Source organism: Miniopterus schreibersii (assembly GCF_964146895.1).
Source record: "Miniopterus schreibersii genome assembly, chromosome: 18".
NCBI lineage: Eukaryota > Metazoa > Chordata > Mammalia > Chiroptera > Miniopteridae > Miniopterus > Miniopterus schreibersii.
Genome location: NC_138121.1, coordinates 14,769,166 through 14,787,705, shown reverse-complemented (window position 1 = coordinate 14,787,705; position 18,540 = coordinate 14,769,166). Strand labels below are relative to the sequence as shown.

The 18,540-nt window shown below is 50.1% G+C and overlaps 2 protein-coding genes across 3 annotated transcripts; both read left to right on the top strand.

The window, feature by feature from the left end:
- The first annotated feature begins 1,679 nt into the window (after positions 1–1,679).
- LOC308547599 (dipeptidase 2-like) lies at positions 1,680–7,318 on the top strand. Of its 2 annotated transcripts, XM_081118256.1 has the most exons (11): positions 1,680–1,834; positions 2,761–3,127; positions 3,463–3,589; positions 3,899–4,028; positions 4,115–4,256; positions 4,557–4,626; positions 4,732–4,908; positions 5,291–5,375; positions 6,001–6,076; positions 6,726–6,861; positions 6,956–7,318. In XM_081118256.1, exons 2-11 carry the CDS (start codon positions 2,805–2,807, stop codon positions 7,211–7,213), a joined length of 1,524 nt encoding a protein of 507 aa, XP_080974382.1. In that variant the 5' UTR covers positions 1,680–1,834; positions 2,761–2,804; the 3' UTR covers positions 7,214–7,318. The 2 variants fall into 2 exon arrangements, with proteins under 2 accessions (XP_080974382.1, XP_080974383.1); XM_081118257.1 differs by lacking the exon at positions 1,680–1,834 and having other exon boundaries at positions 2,668–3,127.
- On the top strand, positions 6,792–13,645 carry DPEP3 (dipeptidase 3; the record flags this gene model as incomplete). Its single annotated transcript, XM_081118258.1, has 11 exons — positions 6,792–6,861; positions 9,323–9,632; positions 9,953–10,079; positions 10,562–10,691; positions 10,781–10,922; positions 11,164–11,233; positions 11,330–11,506; positions 12,052–12,136; positions 12,631–12,706; positions 13,183–13,318; positions 13,403–13,645. The coding sequence occupies exons 2-11, from the start codon at positions 9,367–9,369 to the stop codon at positions 13,643–13,645; spliced, it is 1,452 nt and encodes a 483-aa protein (XP_080974384.1). The 5' UTR covers positions 6,792–6,861; positions 9,323–9,366.
- Between the last annotated feature and the right edge of the window lie 4,895 nt (positions 13,646–18,540).

Sequence of the window (18,540 nt, the reverse complement as noted above, 5' to 3'; positions counted from 1 at the left end):
CCCTCCCCTGCATATTCTTACCATACACTGAAGATTAGTGGGGGTGGGCTGGCTCTGCCCCCAGAGTCAGCTTGGTCTCAGGAGAGGCCTGTTTCTACCACCGTCTCCTTCCTCTTCGGATGTTGGCTTCCCTGCCACTTCTGTCCACTGTCAGCGCCTGGGTAACTTTTGTCATAGTCTCTGCCCCTAAATTGTCCCTGTGTCCAAGTCTGTCCACTGACACTAGAAGCTCCTAGAGGACAAGGCTTGACTAGTGTGTGCTTGTTTCCCCCTGCACAGGTCAGGGCACAGAGATGTCCTCGGTGAGGTTAAGGGGAGGACAGGCAACCCTGTTGGCTAAAATCTGCTCGCCACACGGGTGAGTGTGCTCACATGCCCCTGAGTATAAAAGGGCTGGGTGTATGTTCACCTCAAGACCATGGCCAGCAGAGCCAGCCTTCCTAAGGACTGAACTTGAATGTTATAGAAAATCTGGTGCCTGGCTAATCTTCAAAGATGGTGCCCACCTCCTCTGGTTCAACACAGTCTCTCTCTGTTGGATTAGAGTTTCCCCTGAGTCCTGGGATGTTAGACATTTGGTCCCTGAAGGAAAACTAAAAACCCTCAAAAAGCTAAATTCTCCCTTCTCATTCCTTTATCAGCAGCTGCTATTTGTCTGAATCTCCTGCCCTCCTCTTCCCCATTCTTTACAGCCCCCACCTATCAAGAGTGGAACATGTCCTGGCCGGTTTGGCTCAGTGGTTAGAGAGTCAGCCCTCGGACTGAGGGGTCCCAGGTTCAATTCCAGCCAAAGGTACGAGGTATCTACCTCAGCTGCAGGCTCGATCCCCAGCCCCGGTTGGGGCACATGTGGGAGGCAGCCAATCGATGTGTCTCTCTCACATCTATGTCTCTCTCTCTCCTTCCACTCTCTCTGAAAAGCAATGGAAATGCCCTCGGGTGAGGATTAAAAAAAAAAAAAAAAGAGTGGAACAGAGAAGCTATTTTCCCCCAAAACTCACATTTTTGGCGTGGAGAACAGCAGATCCAAGAGTTTCTCCCCCATTCAGTTGCAAGAGTGGGTGTGGGGGCTGCTGACCAGCAATAAGTTGGGGGAGGGAAGGGAGCCCGGTCTGAGTTTGGGTGCACAAGTCACCTAGGGCAGAGCCTTAGGGGACTCACATTTTACAGTGGAGCTGCCTAGAGAAGCCTCAAGCTGTGGTAGGCAGGGAGTAGACTCACCTCCAGTACAGCACCTTTGGTTTGCCCTTCCCCCTGGCCAACAGGCACTGGGAGATATCAAGTGCACAATCCCTCAATTATACCCAAGCTAGGAACCCTTCTCCACCTGGATAGCCCAGGACCTCTAATCCCTCTGGAAGAGTTTTACTCACTTCATTTTTGTGGAGGTTTCTAGGGTCTCCTGTCCTCAGACTTAGGTCACTATCCTTGCACAGGTCACTCCTATCACCCAGGAAAGGTTACAAACATGGAGCAACTCCAGGGGGTGCCAAGGTTCAGAGTAGAAACTTTAGAGATGGAATGAAGGAGTTTGGGCACAGACCCAGAAGCCTCTCAGCTTTTGTGATAACGCACATCCCCTGTGTATGTGTGTGTGAGGGTGTGGGTATGTGGGTGAGGGTTCTTGGAAGAGACAGCTAAGATGAGGGCTTGAGGCTAGGAATGGGGTGGGGCCTGCTGAGCAAAGACTGGAACTTAGCTATCAATGTTTCTGGGAGAGTTAGAGCCAGAACAGCCACAGGATAAAGAGGTTGTAGCCACAAAAAACAAGTGCCAGGCCTTTCCTTAGGACCCATACTTCTGACTTCAACAAGACAGGAGCTTCCACACTGAGGTAGGAGGGGTTCTGGCCAGCAGGTCAGCCTGCAGCTCTGGGAGAAATGTTGCCGGGAATGGGGGCTTTGCTGCTCTGGAAATGACTCATTTCCTTCCAGTCAAATAGCCTACTATCTGCGTTTCTGCTCTGTTGAGTAAATGCTCCCCGACCCTCTCCAGATGGTTGCCCAGTTTACATCCCCAAAGTCCCTCCTTTCACACCCTAGGCAGGTGTAGCAAATCCTAAGGAGAGAGCTCTTTCCTGAGGCTGACTGGGGAAAATGGGACAGGGGGTCTCCTGACAGTTCGCAATTCCTGGCTGGAGTTCCTGGGGGTGGACAGGTAGGCTGGGGAGTAAGGTAGGGAAGGAAAAGGTCAGGGGCAGGGGGCCCCTACCTGAATCCAGAGTCCATAAAGTTAATCCCTCATTTCCAAAGACTATCTCCTCCCCCACACTCAACCCACTGGCCCAGCACAGGAAAACTGGGAGCCCAGAACACTGTGACCATAAGGACACCTGCGTGTGGTCCAAGGGATGTCCAGGACAGACAGGATATGATATGGTTGGGAGAGGTCACAGGGCCGAGGGCCACTCTCTGGCAGAAGCACTCCAGGCCTTTTCTCTTGAGAGCAAGGCCCGGGTCAGGAGGAAAGAAACTTGGCTCGTCCTGTTCGAGCAGTGGGTGTGGGGAGAGGGGCAGGGAGGGGAGCCTGCCCTGGGAGGCTAGAGGACGCGCCCTGGGGAGGCCAGCCCAGCCAACGGAGGCACCCTCGGTGCTGGAGGCGGGAGGACGGTGCCGCCCCCTGGCGGCAGCACTCCGGCATCGCAGCTCTCTGCTCACCCGTGGCAAGGTCCTGTGACTTCATCCCCGTCTCGCGAGGCCGCGCTGCTGAGTCGCTAGAGTCGACGGTTGGGACCCCACCGTCGCCCTCTGCCTCTCTCAGGCTCTCGAGACCGGACCCTGCCCGCCTGCCCGGACCTGCGCAGCATGTGGCCCGCGGGCCTCGAGTGTCCCCGCATGCTTCCTCGGCAGCCTCTGCTGCGTCTGCTGCTCCTGCTGCTGCTGCTGCTGCCACAGCCGGTAACCCGTGCCCAGACCACGCCAGCCACCCCCAGCGCCCCGACAGCGCTGGGCACCCCCAGCGCCCTTCCCACGTCCGGCACCCCCAGTGCCACGACTAGGCCGGAAGCCCCTAGCGACTCTATTGCGCCAGGCACATCTAGTGCCCCCATCTCACCTGGAACCCCCAGCGCCCAGAATCTGCAGAAGCTTGCTCGGTCCCTGATGCAGGACTTCCCACTCGTGGACGGGTGCGTAGGTGCGGTGGGGGTTGGGGGGCAGTGGGGGCTGAGCTCACCCTTAGGCTGGGGAGGGGCTCCTGAGCATGCACGGCTAGTGAGGAGGTTCCCTCACACCACCCCTGGATGTCCTTTCCCATCATTCATGGAAGCCCTTTCCCCTCCTCTGTCACCCCTACCTGTTGGGGATGCCCTAGCCCAGGCTTCAGAGGGTCCTAGTATACAGTCTGTGTGGCAGTGTGGGGTGGGGAATGCCTGGGCTGGCCCAGGCCTGGCAACAAGTCCTGCCTGATCCTCAGTCCTAAAGGAGTCCACCCATTTGCCCCTCACCTGACCCCATCTTCCAGCCACAACGACATGCCTCTGGTCCTGAGACTGTTTTACTACAACCGGCTACAGGATGTTAACCTGCACAACTTCAGTCATGGCCAGACCAACCTGGACAGGCTTAGAGACGGTCTCGTGGGTGCACAGGTACCACAGGCACACTCAAGGTGCCACTGGCTGCTGGGGAATGTGGGAGAATATGGGGCCCTAGAGATCACAATAAGTTAGTCGCATGGGAACTCAGTTACCTTAGTGACCCAAAAAGTGCCATAATATGGATGCTGGGGGCTGCAGGTGCCATGGTGAACCAGCTTGGTGGGCATCCAAGTACCATGGAACAAGCAGTTCATTACATGTGATCTCTGGGCCCACCGGGTGCTGTGTGGGCTGTGGAGGCTATGAAAGGAGGCACCCGAAAGCAGCCCCCGCCGAAGCCAATCCCTGGCTTTCTCCCAGTTCTGGTCAGCCTACGTCCCATGCCAGACCCAGGAACGGGATGCCCTGCGCCTCACCCTGGAGCAAATTGACCTCATCCACCGTATGTGTACCTCCTATTCTGAGCTGGAGCTTGTGACCTCGGTTAAAGGTAGGAAGGCTGGTGGGGGTGGTGTTAGGGACTTGAATGAGCTACCCCAGCCCCTGAAAGTGATCCCCTGACCTACCTGCCCCCAGCTCTGAACAGTACCCGGAAGTTGGCCTGCCTCATTGGTGTGGAGGGCGGCCACTCACTGGACAGTAGCCTCTCCGTCTTGCGTACCTTCTATATGCTGGGTGTGCGCTACTTGACGCTCACCCACACCTGCAACACACCCTGGTGAGCACAGTGCGGATGGTATGGGCCCACTGAGGCAGAGATCTGGCCCAAGATCCCACTGGGACTCAGACCACACTTTACCCCTGGGATCTGGCACTGTCCCTGGAGTGGGGAGGGGAGCTGGGTTCACAGAGCAAGACTGGACCCCCAGCAGGGTCTTCCTACTGCCAGGGACAGCCCAGCTTGGGTTCCTGCTCTTGCTCTAGAGGGGGGTGTAAGGATAGAGGGTTCAGTAGGGCCTCTAGGCTCTAGTGGCCAAATTATGGCCACCAGTTAGACTGCTTCCTGGCCATCCTACAGGGCAGAGAGCTCAGCTAAGGGCATCCACCCTTTCTACAACAATGTCAGCGGGCTGACCAGCTTTGGTGAGGTGAGAACGCTGATTCCATACTCTGCCCCACATGCATATACACACTCCACCTGTTCCCTACAAATAAATGTACATACATGCCTTCTCCCCAACCTTTCCCTGCAGAAAGTGGTGATGGAAATGAACCGCCTGGGCATGATGGTAGACTTGTCCCATGTCTCAGATGCTGTGGCACGACGGGCCCTGGAAGTGTCACAAGCACCTGTGATCTTCTCCCACTCAGCTGCCCGAGGTGTGTGCAATAATGAACGGAATGTTCCTGATGATATCCTGCAGCTTCTGGTGAGTGACTGCCCTGGCCCTTGAACCTAAAAGCAAGAGGTTCGAACCAGGAGCCCTTGAACCTGAGCCCCAGCTCCCTCAACTTCCTCAAACCCCAGGCTGAACATCGGCCCCACAAACTCAGCCCTGAACTCCTGAACCTATCATAGGTTTCTAGGTGGTAAATACTCCTCTAAATCTTCAAACCCAGTGCCAAGACACCACCCAAACCAGGGCTGAGACTCATCCATTCACACAAACCAGAGAGATGAAGTCTCCTCTGACCTCAAAGCCAGGGCTGAACACCTACTTCAAAGGGGCCCAGTGCGTGAACAGGCAGATCTTTGCGCTGGGTGCGGGGAGAAGGGGGGCAAGCTGAGTGTCCCTTTGTCCACTCATGCAGAAGAAGAATGGTGGCATCGTGATGGTGTCCTTGTCCATGGGGGTGCTGCAGTGCAACCTGCTAGCCAATGTGTCCACTGTGGCAGGTAAGCCCCACCCTGAGCTCTCTAAACAGCTCTGATTTGGACCTGAAGCTTTGTTGGGGAACCCAGAACAGCCAACACATTTGACCCACCCATTGGCATTAGGCATAGCCCCCCAAAACCCTCAAATGGACAGTACACAGCACCTTGGTGCCATGTAGAACTAGAGCCACAGAGTGGATAGTGTGATACTGATGAGTATAAGGGAGGCAGTCAGACATAAAGGGGCTCCCAAAGCGCCCTGCCCCTGGCTCTGGCCAAGGGACTGGGCAGGCCCTTAGGTCTCTGTAGTCTTTGTCAGTTGTACTCTTTGTCCCTCCTTCATCTTTCACACACATGGAAAGGAGCACCCTTGGGTTCTCAAGGAGACTTGAGGCAGGATGAATCCTGATGTGAAATGGCCCAAACTGGTCACTCTGGGATCTACTCCAAATCTGAAGTACAATCTAGAGACAGCTGAAATTACATCAGGTCAAAACTCAGGGCTCTCAAGTTGGCACACTAGGTGCCAAGACATGAAGTAATTGGCCCCCATGGCCTATAGGCTGCAAGAAGGGGAATCAGCAGAGTCCATTTCCCCACCCCCTTGTCCTGGAAGCCCCACATTTGCTGACTTTCCATCCCCCAGATCACTTTGACCACATCAGGGCAGTCATTGGATCCAGCTTTATCGGCATTGGTGGAGATTATGATGGGGCCAACCGGTGAGTACTTCCCTGTGGCTTGTGAGGGACTAGCTGCGCAGCAGTGGGGCCTTCACAGTCTCCATGCCCACCATAGCATGGTCCTCATGGCCTTTAGGCCTTGACCACAACCTCAGGTCTGCTGGCCCATCTGGCATCTCCCCTCCCTGGGTCTGTTTCCTGGACTTTCCTTTCTGTATGTGGCCCACTGGCCCCACTCTAGATCATCATATTTGGCTAAGCCATCAGACAGAGCTCATCTTGCCCAGCATGTGCACCCACCCCCAGTGCCAGCAGACCCACTGCCTCTGAGCAGACTTTTAGCAAGGTCTGGTACTGGTTGACCATCTTTTCTACTTGCAGCTGGGTCTGTGCATGCAGGTGTTCAACCCAGTTCCTAAAAAGCTTTTCTTCTTTTTATATATAGAGGAAAAATTGCATTCAGTGAAAAGCATATATCTTAATACAAATCAAAGGAGTTTTGACGAATATTCAAGGAAGTTTTGGTTCTGAAAGACGAAGAGTAGGAGTGAATCATTTACCCTCTCCCAGTCTCCATTTCCTGTATCTGACCAGGGCTAGGGTTTAGTAGACCCTAGGCCTATGGTTCTGAGTCAGGACCAAGGAACAGGTCTGGGGCCCAACAGTTGGTTGCCTGGCGGCCATACAGTTTCCCTCAGGGGCTAGAAGATGTATCCACATACCCAGTACTGATAGAGGAGTTGCTGAGTCGTGGCTGGAATGAGGAAGAGCTCCAGGGTGTCCTTCGAGGAAACCTGTTGCGAGTCTTCAGACAGGTGGAACAGGTACGCTGGGCTGGGCAAAAGAGTAGTTCGGGAGTCTGAGCAGGTGTGTTGGGGGAAGCTGGGGGAGCTGCTGACCGCCAACTGCTGCCTCCAGGTACGGGAGGAAAACAAGGGGCAAAGGCCCTTAGAGGATGAGTTCCCGGAGGAGCAGCTGCACAGCTCTTGCCGCTCCTTCCTCCCTCGGCTGCATCATACAGAGTATCTCGCTCCAGACCAGAAACGAACCGAGGCTCCTATGCATTGGACAACCAAGTTGTCACTTAAGAAGTCATTCTCAAAATCATCCCCCCCCATGGCCCCAAGCCTCGCAATTATTTCTGCCTTCCCAGTCGTCCTCCTGTGGCTCTGGTGACCCAGTTCATCCTGTCCAATGTCACTTTGGCAGCTATGGACACTCCACAAAGTTTCCCCTTTGTGCAGGCACAAACATTTCCTGAAAATAAATATTTTTGACTGGAACCAGGTATGAGTGTCCTCTGTGGTGGGTCTGATGGCGGAGGCTCCCAATGCTGGTGGTTGGTAAGGGACCCTGCAGTTCAGCCACCACTTACTCAAGTAAGACCTGCTGATAGCGGCCTGAGGAAACCCAAGTGATCAGGATCAGCACTGGAAAAGGCAGTGGGTGGCTCTGGCTGCATGAGGGTGGACCCTACTCTGGATTCCCTCTGGGTAGCTTACCTCAATTGCCATCCTGACCCACTGACCACTACCTGAGAATCTTTCAGAGAATTTTAGTTCACATTCCCAAGTAGGGAACCTGCCTGGATCACAAATGACCTTTGTTCCTATTTGGACAGAACCCAGAATGTCAGGCCACATAAAGGGCATGGGCCACCAATGGCTGGACTGCCCTGGATATGGGACCACCATCCCCTGTCCCCCAGGGGCATGCTCTCTAAGAGGCACAGGCTACTTAAAGAGAAACATCCATCTTACCCCCAGGCCATTAATAGTAATAGCAACTGCACTAATAATAGGCAAATTAAGAGTTACTACATTAAGAGTTAATAATCACAGCTAATAATAAACATGATAATAAATAATGGCTAATAAAAAAATTAATACTGCCTGGTTGGGCGTGGCTCAGCGGTTGAGCGTCTACCTAAGATCCAGGCTATCAGGGTTCGTATTCGCGGTCAGGGCACATGCCCGGGTTGTGGGTTTGATCTCCAGTCAGGGTTGTGCAGGAGACAGCTGATCGATGACTCTCTTATCATTGATGTTTCTATCTCTCTCTCTCCCTCTCCTTTCCTCTCTCTGAAATCAATAAAGATATATTTATAAAAAAAAATAATAATAATTAATACTAATAGTCTACGCATATCCCATGACAGAGCAATTTTACCCCATGCTTTCTAGGGTCTTCCATTTCCTCCCCCACAGCATAGTCATCCTGCCCAAACCATAGTCATCCTAGGCCACTGGCCAACCTGGGATGCCCTCTCCACTCCCCTAGCCTGATCCAGGCCCCATCCTTTCAAAGCTCAGCCACTGCTGTGGTGCTTCCACTAATGCCTTACCACCCTGAACAGCCCTCACCAGCACTACCCTCAGTCAGGATAATTATATTATGAAAAAAGATAATACATAATTGACCATGGAGTTGGTAAACTCCTTCCCAAGATGACTACTATTAACTGCCCTTTAATACATATACTCTTCTGGAGTTTTTTGTGCATATTGTTAACATATGTACAGAAGCAAATTTCAGTATTAGATGCTAAAACGAAATGGTCTCCCACAAATTTTTATTGATTTCAGAGAGAGGAACGGAGAGGGAAAGAGAGAGAAACATCAATGATGAGAGTCATTGATCAGCTGCCACCTGCACACCCCCAACTGGGGATTGAGCCCACAGCCCGGGCATGTGCCCTGACTGGGAATTGAACCACAATCTCCTAGATCATAGGTCAATGTTCAACTGCTGAGCCATGCTGGCTGGGCTTAAATTCCATTTTTATTACGTATATACAGGGAATCATTTTTCTGTCAGTCAAAACAGATCTAATTCACTATTCTGAGTGGGGACTTAAGAATTTCATGGAATAGTTGACGTGTTGGAGGGTGAGGCACATCCCTGCAACTAAAACCTCACAGGAACCTGCGACTTGTCTGACTAGGTGTGAGATTAGGAACATTCCTGGCCCCTCGCAGTTCCCCAACTGGCCCACTCCCTTAGTCTGTTGGTCACCGCCAGGACCCGCAATAGAGGGATCCGGGGAGGAGGGAGCCCAAGATACGTCGCCAGAGGGCGCCCGCGTCAGAGGCCTGCCTGGCCCATTGGGGTGCTCTCCCAGTTCGGGGTGGGAGGGCCGTGCCGCCCCCTAGCGACCGCGCAGCCCGACGGCATTACGGACTCCTGGGCGTCTTCCTAAGGTCTTGACTCCACCTCACGAGGCCGGGCTGTTGGGTCACCCAAGTCGACGGTTGGGACCCCATCGTCGCCCTCTGCCTCTCTCAGGCTCTCGAGACCAGCCCCTGCCCGCCGGCCCGGACCTGTGCAGCATGCGGCTCAGGGGCCTCGAGTGTCCCCGTGTGCTTGGCCAGTGGCCTCTGCTGCGTCTGCTGCTCTTGCTGTTGCTGCTGCTGCAGCCAGTAACCTGCACCCAGACCGTGACGGGAACCCCCAGCGCCCCAACATCGCAGGGAAGTACCAGCGCCACAACCGTGCCCAGTTTGCCAAGTGCCCTGACCACGCCAGGCACCCCCAGAGCCCGGAGACTGCGGGAGCGGGCGCAGGCGTTGATGCGGGACTTCCCGCTGGTGGATGGGTGTGTAGATGCGGTGTGGGGGCCGGTGGGGCCCCAACTCATCGCTAGGCAGGGAGCGGGTCCTGAGCATGCAGGGCTAGTGAGGAGGCTCCCTCACACCACCCTTGGATACACTCTCCACCATCACTCATGGGCCCCCTTCTCCCTATTATCCCATTTCTGGTGGAATTCCCCACCCCCAAGCTGAGCTTCTGGAGGTCTCCCATTGTTTGTGTGAGGTGGGAAGGTGGTGTGGGACAGGACAGGCCCTGGCATGATGACATGTTCTGCCTGACCTGGAGGCCATATCTCTACTCTAACCTTTGTCTTGACACCCCCAGCCACAACCATCTGCCCCTGCTCCTGAGACACCTTTTCCACAACAGGCTACAAGATGTTAACCTGCATAACTTCAGTCGTGGCCAGACCAGCCTGGACAAACTTATGGATGGCCTTGTGGGTGCCCAGGTACCACAGGGACACACAGGGTGTCACAGCATGGCTGCTGGGGAATGTGGAGGCCACAGAAACCTGGGTAGGCAGTCCACTGTGTGACTGGGTATCAGAGGACATGTGTCATCATGTGGCTCCTGGGGAGTGTGGGGACATTGGAGACTAAGACAGGCTGGCCACGTGGGTTCCTAGGTTCTGTGGAGACACATAGAAAGTGACCAGAAAATCCCTGGTGATTGTGGGATGTTCTGGGACCACCAAAGGACATGATGGATTGGCCTTTGGGCATTCACATAACACATGGACATACAGTATGAAAGGATGATGTTTCATGAGTCCACAGTTTGTCTGCTGGCAGCAAGCTGAATAGTTATCAAGGTGCCATGGGGTCATGTAGTGCCTCACTTGGGCCACTGACTCCAATGAGTACCTTGGGGCTGAGAAGGAGTGGCAGGCCAAGGCCTGGTCTCATTATGGACCCCTGGGCCTACCCCTAGTTCTGGTCAACGCACACCCCTTGCCAGACCCAGGAGCAGGATGCCGTGCGCCTCACACTGGAGCAGATTGACCTTATTCGTCGCATGTGTGCTTCCTACGCTGAACTGGAGCTTGTGACCTCAGCCAAAGGTGGGCTGTGGAATGGGGGCATAATCAGGGGCTTACTCTGGTGCTTCTGGCCCTGGTCCCTGACCATTTTATTATCCACCCTCTTTTAGGGCTGAACAGCACTCAAAAGCTAGCCTGCCTCATTGGCGTGGAGGGTGGCCACTCACTGGACAGCAGCCTCTCTGTACTGCGTAGTTTCTATCTGCTGGGAGTGCGCTACCTGACACTCACCTCCACCTGCAGCACGCCCTGGTGAGTGCAGTGAAATGTAGACCACATGGCAGGGAAACTGCCAGAGAGGTGAAGATCGAGGTGTCCAGAGAGGGAGGCTGGACTGCCAGCAGGTCTCTCTCGCTCCCAGGTAGCAGCTGGTATAAGTCCCTACCCTGTTCTAGAGGTGGGATGGGTGAACAAAGAGAGGGACTGCAGAGTCCCCAGCCTCCGATGGCCAAGGTGTGGCCCACTAGATTGCCCTCCCCTGGCTGTTCTGCAGGGCAGAGAGTTCCACCAAGTTTAAGCACCACTTCTACACCAATGTCAGTGGGTTGACAAGTTTCGGTGAGGTGAGGACTCCTGTTCCCTATCCTAACCCACTCATTCCCTACGAACATGTGCATCCTTCACACACACGCACACAAATAAAAATACTGTCCCTGCAGAAGGTGGTAAGGGAAATGAACCGCCTGGGCATGATGGTGGACTTATCCCATGCGTCATATGCCTTGGTGCAACAAGTGCTGAACATATCGAAGTCTCCTGTGATCTTCTCCCACTCAGCTGCCAGAGCTGTGTGCGACAATTTGCTGAATGTTCCAGATGACATCCTGCAACTTCTTGTGAGTGGTTACCCCAGCCCTCAAACCCAGGGCTAAGTGTGCTTCATACAAAGATTCTTTTTTTTTAAATCCTCACCCAAGGATATTTTTTTCCATTGATTTTTAGAGAGAGAGGAAGGGAGGGAGAGAAAGACTCACACATCCATTGGTTGCCTAATGCATGCACCCCAACTGGGGCTGGGGACGGAACCTGTAACCCAGGTACGTGCCCTTGACTGGAAATAGAACCCAAAACCCTTCAGTGCACAGGCTGATGCTATAATCACTGAGCCACACCAGCCAGGGCCATACAAAGCTTTTTGACCCTGAACAAAGCTACCAGTCCAGGCCTCACTTTTGGAGCCAAGGCTGGTTAACCCTCCTGCTCTCTGAAACTGAAGTCCAAATCAGGTCCACCAGGGACCCATAAACCCAGAGGAGACAAAGTGTCTTCCAATCCCTGAAGCCAGGATGGAGCACTTTCCTACCGGGGCCCTCCAGGGCACAGGAGGCAGGCCATCAGGCCAGAAGGGCCAAGCTGAGTATCCATTTGTTTATCCCTGTAGAAAAAGAATGGTGGCATTGTGATGGTGACGCTGTCCATGGGGATTTTACCGTGCAATCTGTTTGCTAATGTGTCCACTGTTGCAGGTGAGCCCCATCTCAACTTCATGTGCAGTTCTAGCTTGGGCTTGTGGCCACCAGGGTTGAGCAATGGGCAGGCCTCCCAACAACCCAAGGGAGTAGATTCAGCCCTTCACTGCCACCCAGATCTGGGCCCGCAATCAATGTTGATGGGTTTGGTCAGGCACCTGCCTCTGCTTCTGAGTCTCACTTTTACTCCCATGTCTCTGGAAAGGACAGGCAGGCAGAGCCCCGACCAGGCTCTCAAAGAACCCAGAGGCAGGGTGGTTCCTGGGCAGGAAAAGGTCCAAAGGGGTGGCTCTAAGGTTCACTCTAGGTCCAGTGTGCAGCCTGTAACCACTTTAAAACTCATAATTGGCCAGGAGCTCCGTGGAGTCAGCTGCCATGGCCTGGAGTACTATGGGCAGAGGAATTGGCCAGGGATGAGCTTCACCAGACCAGGGCTGGTCCAGGAGTCTAACTCCAGCCCAGTGCTTCCACCACTAATCTCCACCCTCTAGATCACTTTGACCACATCAGGGCGGTTATTGGACCTGAGTTCATTGGGATTGGCGGAAATTATGACGGGTCTGGCAGGTGAGTGTTTCCCTGGCATTTTTCTTGGGCTGGGGTATAGCAAGGAGTTATAGTTCCCCATCCTGTGGTTCTCCCATCTTTCAAGCCTCAATGATAGGCTCTTGTTTTCCAGCCAATCTGACATTTCCCCACTCCCAGGGTCTGTTTCCCGGTCTCTCCCTGTCCCTTCTGTGTGGCCCACTGGACCCACTGCCACTCCAAATCATCACCTTCGTTAAGTACTCCCCTCCCCCATGCAGAGCTCATCTGCCCTGCCAAGCTTCACTCCCAACCCAGCTGGTCTGTTGTGGGCTGATCATCTGCTCAGTGGGTAGGTGCTGCAGAAGCCCAGTCTTCAAGGAATTTCAAAAGTTGCATTTAGTAGCCTGAAGAACATGACCTTCAATTTCCCATATGTGAATGGGGCTGTTGGGACAGTGGACCTAGCTTAGGATCAGGGCCGTGGTCCCACATGTGGCTGGCTGGTGTCTACACAGGTTCCCTCAGGAGCTGGAGAATGTATCCACATACCCCGTTCTGATAGAAGAGTTACTGAGGCATGGCTGGAGTGAGGAAGAGCTTCAGGGTGTCCTTCGTGGAAATCTGCTACGGGTCTTCAGACAAGTGGAACAGGTATTATGCTGGGTTGGGAAAAAGGATGGTTTGCAGGTGAGGGGTGTGCTGGGAGAGTCGCTGACTCCTGACTCCCACCCCCAGGTGAGAGATGAAAACAATGGTCAGAACCCTGCAGAGGATGAGTTTCCAGACAGGCAGGTGGGCAGGTCTTGCCACTCCCACCTACTGTCTCAGCCTCAGCGTGAACACCTGGCCACACATCTGAACATGACCAAGTGGCTAAGCAGTCATATTCTCCAGAATCCCCCCAAAGCCTCCCCACACCTTGTTCTAGGCTTCATGGCTACTGCCACCTTCTCAACCCTCATCCTGTGGCTCTGGTGACCCGGTCAGTTCCCCAGGGGCACCTAGCAAAGTCTCACAAAGTCCCCCTCCTAGTCATCCAGGCACAAGCATGTGCTAATAAATATTTTGGGCATGGAACCAGGTGTGAGTGTCCTTCCTCTTTCACATGGGAGGGAGTGAGGGATGGGATCCAGGAGGCTCTTGGGTGGTAAGGGGTCTCTTGGTCTAGCTCCAGCTGCTCAAGGTGAGTAGTTCCCGTTGGCCTCCAGCTTTGTCTCATCTCAGGAAGACAGAGGCACCTTACCATATTCTATGCTAAAAGCCCACAGAACACAAAGGCATCGAGTTCAGAGTTAACCCCAGCATGGGGTGTGACGGTGGGTATGTTCCCAATCTCTCTTTGAAAGGTTTAAATTTGTTTTTTCAAGAGGCTGATGCCATTTATAGGATAAATAGTAACTTGTTTGGAAATACTGAGAAAGCGTATAAAGATTTTTCAGATAAGGTCTTCTGATTTTTGTTGTCATTGTTGTTAAACTAATTTTTTAGTGGAAGGGGAAAATCAAGTCTTAAAAAGAATTTTAAAAACCTTAAAAACAACAAAAAGGAAACTAGTGCCAACTGCTTGGCTTACTACAGACCCTCCATCTTTGGCACTTTCCTCTCCCGATCCATGAGGGTGGGCCAGAGCCAGATCTAAGTACCTTCCATGGGAACTTGAAATTGGGAGAAAGAGAGACTATAGTGCCCCCTATGTTATAAATCGTGTCCATATATGTGTGGGTCTATTTTCAAATTCTGTTCCATTTATTTGAACTATTTGTTTATCATAGTATCGATACCACAATGTCTCAGTTACAGCAACTTTAAAACAAGTCTCAATATCTGGTAGAGTGAGTCTTCCACTTTAAGAGTATTGTATCAGTCAGCATTTGATCAAACAAGCAGATCCATTATGAATAATATAAAATGAGAAATTTATGATAGGGATTAGTCCTTATGCATATGTAGAAACCAGTGGGGAAAAAAAATCTATGCAAAGCTGTTTGTTACCTGTGCATCTGGGGTTGGGTCTTAAGTCTGTAGGTCAACCCAGCCAGTAGTTAGGAATGAGACGGATGTGAGGCAAAGAGAACAAAGATGAGCTTATAAAGGCTAACTGGGACAACTGGGTATCCATTTCGGGGGAGAGAGAAAAAGAGTATTGACCCTTAGCTCACACCACACAGAAAACAACACACAAAAGTAAATTGAATATGTTATTGATCCAAACACAAAAGGCAAAATAATAAAACTCCTAGAAGGTAGTGTAGGAAAATAGTATTTGTGACCTCAACATAGGGACACTGGACATAAAAAGCATTAACAACAAAGGACAAGATTGAGAAGTTAAATTACATTGAAATTAATAACTTAGGCTTATCATAATTTACTGCGAAGGAGAGTGAAAAGGCAAGCCACGGGGTGGGAGAAATGTCTAACCCTTGACCAAGGGTTTGTGTGCAGAGACCGACACCCTAAAATAAAAGTGTGCAAGACATTCGAATAGAAACTTTGCAAGAAAGGACGTGCAAAGGGCCAATAAGAATATGAGAAGACAGTCAACCTTATTAGTCACTAAGGAAATGCAAAATAAAACTCATAGTGAAGATAACTAAAATGTAACAGATGAACAATACCAAGTGGTAGCAAAGATGTGGAACAAAAGGCATCCTCACACCCTACTGGTGACAATATAAACAGAAAAACTACTTTGGAAAACGGTTTGGCATTATTTACTAAAAAGTTGAACACAAATATCCAAGGACTTAGCAGTTCTTTCCCTAAAGACTCAGCAGAAATGTCTGCGGGAAAAAACATGAATGAACAACCGTGTTCAAAGAAGCACTATTTTTAATAATTCCAAACTGAAAATAACCCAACAGTACAGAAACCAACAGTGCTCTATTAACTCCATGGGCTAGCAAATAGCAATGAAAAAGAACAAACTATAGTTACACACAAAAACTTGCAAGAATCTCACAAAATCATGCTGAGTGAAAGAAGCCAGGCACAAAATAATACATATCATATTCTTCCATTTATAAAAGTACGAATACAGGTAAAACTGATTTCTGCTGTTAAAGTCAGTTTAGGGTTATCCCTGGGGGAGGTGATGACTGGAAGGGGGGCTTAAGGAAGGGCTTCTGGCTGCTGGTAAAGTGCTGTATCTTGATCTGGGTGCTGGGTAGATGGGTGTGCTCATTTTGTGCATGTTCAGCATGTTCTATACACCTACAGTATATAAACTTTTTTGTATGAGTTCTTCGATAAAAAGGTTTTTTTATTTCAGAGAGAGGAAAGGAGAGGGAGAGAGAGAAACATCAGTGATGAGAATCACTGATTGGCTGCCTCCTGCATGACGTTGCTGGGGATCGAGCCCACAGCCTGGGCATGTGCCCTGACCAGGAATCGAACCGTGATCTCCTGGATCATAGGTTGATGCTCAACCACTGAGCCACACCAGATGGGCTGATAAAAAATTTCAAAAACAACAACAGAAAAGATTAAACTTAATATTCAGAGATGCATGCTCAGGTTGTGCCTTTATATAGGAAAATACAGTGATTAATCAACATCAAGGCATTTAGGGTGGCAAGTGGAGGAGTCATGAAGGAGCTTTGGGGCCTGACAATGTCCATACCTTGACTCAGGTGATGGTTACTTAGATGTTTATTTTGTGATAATACATTGAGCTGTAAAATAGTATGAACCCCCCCCCCATGCCTCCCCCTTCGCCGTCCTCACTCTCCCCACTCTCCCAGCAACGACTTGAAACACTTTCACTGTTAGTATTTACTGGCATTTCCCCCTGTTTCTAAATAATATAGTACATAACTGTCAGCTCTTTAGTCATAAATTTCATGTATTATTTATTGAATCAGACATTTGAAAATTGAGGATTTTTAGCTCTTACTCCCTCCTTTTCCTCCTACCATCCTCTAAACATTAAATTATTTGGTTAATTATATAATGGGTTTTTTTGTTTTTTTTAAAACAGCTTTATTGAGATATAATTCATATACCATACAATTCACACATTTAAAGTATATAGTGCAGTGGTTATTGTATATTACATTATTTTTAAATTGTCATAAAAATATATAACATAAATTTGCCATTTTAACCATTTTTAATTATACAAATCAGTGGCACTTATTTCATTCACAAATGCTGTACAAACATCACCACAAGCCCTGGCCAGTTTCCTCAGTGGTTAGCATGTCGGCCCACAGACTGAAGGGTCTCAGGTTCAATTCCAGTCAAGGGCATGTCCCTCAGTTGAAGGCTCAATCCCCGGGCCGGTTGGGGTGCATTGGAGAAGCAACCAATTGAGGTGTCTCTCTCACATCAATGTTTTCCTCTCTCTGTCTCTCCCCCTCCCTTCCACTCTCTCTAAAAAATCAATGGGAAAAATATCCTCAGGTGAGGACTAAGAAAAACCCACAAAAACAAAAAAACGCATCACCACAAAATTTTGTCATTACTCCAAACAAAAAATTTATATTCATTAAGCATAACTATCCATTTGCCCTCGACTCAGCCCCTGATAACCTCTATCCTATTTCAGTCTCTATGAATTTGTCTATTCCAGATAACTTATATAAGGGAAATTTTACATTTGTCCTTTTGCACCTAGCTTATTTCATTTAACATAATGTCTTTAAGGTTCATCCTTGTTGTAGCATATATCAGACTTCATCCCTTTTTATGGATGAATAATAGTCCCTGGTACATATAGATCACAGTTTGTGTTCATAGATCCATTCATTTGTTGATGGAAACTTGGGTTGCTTCCACCTTTTGGCTATACAATGAACATTGGCATACAGTTATCTGTTTGAGTCCCTGCTTTCAATTCCTTTGGGTATATGCTTAGGATGGAATTGCTGGATCATATGCCAATTCTAGGTGTAGCTTTTTGTAAAACCAACAAACTGTTTTCAATAGCAGCTGTACCATTTTACATCCCTGCCCAGCAAAGTACAAGGGTTTCAATTTCTCCACAATCTCCCCAGCACTTATCTTCCATTTTTTGTGATAATAGCTGATCTAAAGGGTATGAAATGATATCTCACCACCAATGTCACATTTTGGTTTTGGTTTGCATTTATCTAATGACTAATGATGTTGAGCATCTTTTCCTGTGCTTATTGGCAATTTATTTGTATAACCATAAGCTTCAAGTCAGTGTCCTTTCTTTCGGACTGGCTTGGGAGGTCATCCTTCTCCCCAGAAAGCCTCATTATGTAATAACATTTCCATATCCTCTTGGAGTGCATGTAGCCTAATCAGTCATGACATCTGAACCAAATTTTGGGGAGGATGTGTGTATCCTTCTACAGGGTGACCTCAATGCTTTGTCAGGACAACTGTTATTTCATCTAGAGCTAATTTAGCCTGATTTACTAAAGCAATGCCCCGTATATGAAAAAGTCCTTCACTCTAGCTGGCAGGAACACAAACTATGTGTGCTCCAGGAATTATTTAGCCAACATCTTTCCAGTGGTTCTTTCTCTGGTCTTATATAAACTTCCTCTTATGTGTGTACAGATCAATCCTCTGGATGACTCAAGAGGCCCTCTGTAGATCTCCAGGCTTCTCTCTTTGTACAGCTTCTTCCTTGATGGTATTCTGCCCTGCAAATTCTAGCTGCTTTGGCCTTCCCAAATGCAGGGTTTATTTTTCTCCTCAATTCAGCAAGACCATGACATTCGGAGTTGAAGTTCCCCACCCCTCCTCCCACTCCCACACTATGGCATGGAACTTATCTCTAGGCAATAAGCTAGTAAAATCATAGGGTTCACATCATTTATTTCTCTTTCATCTGTGATCACAGTCCTGTATCACCTATTGTCTAATGTCTGAAAACCATTGTTTTATACAGTTCTATT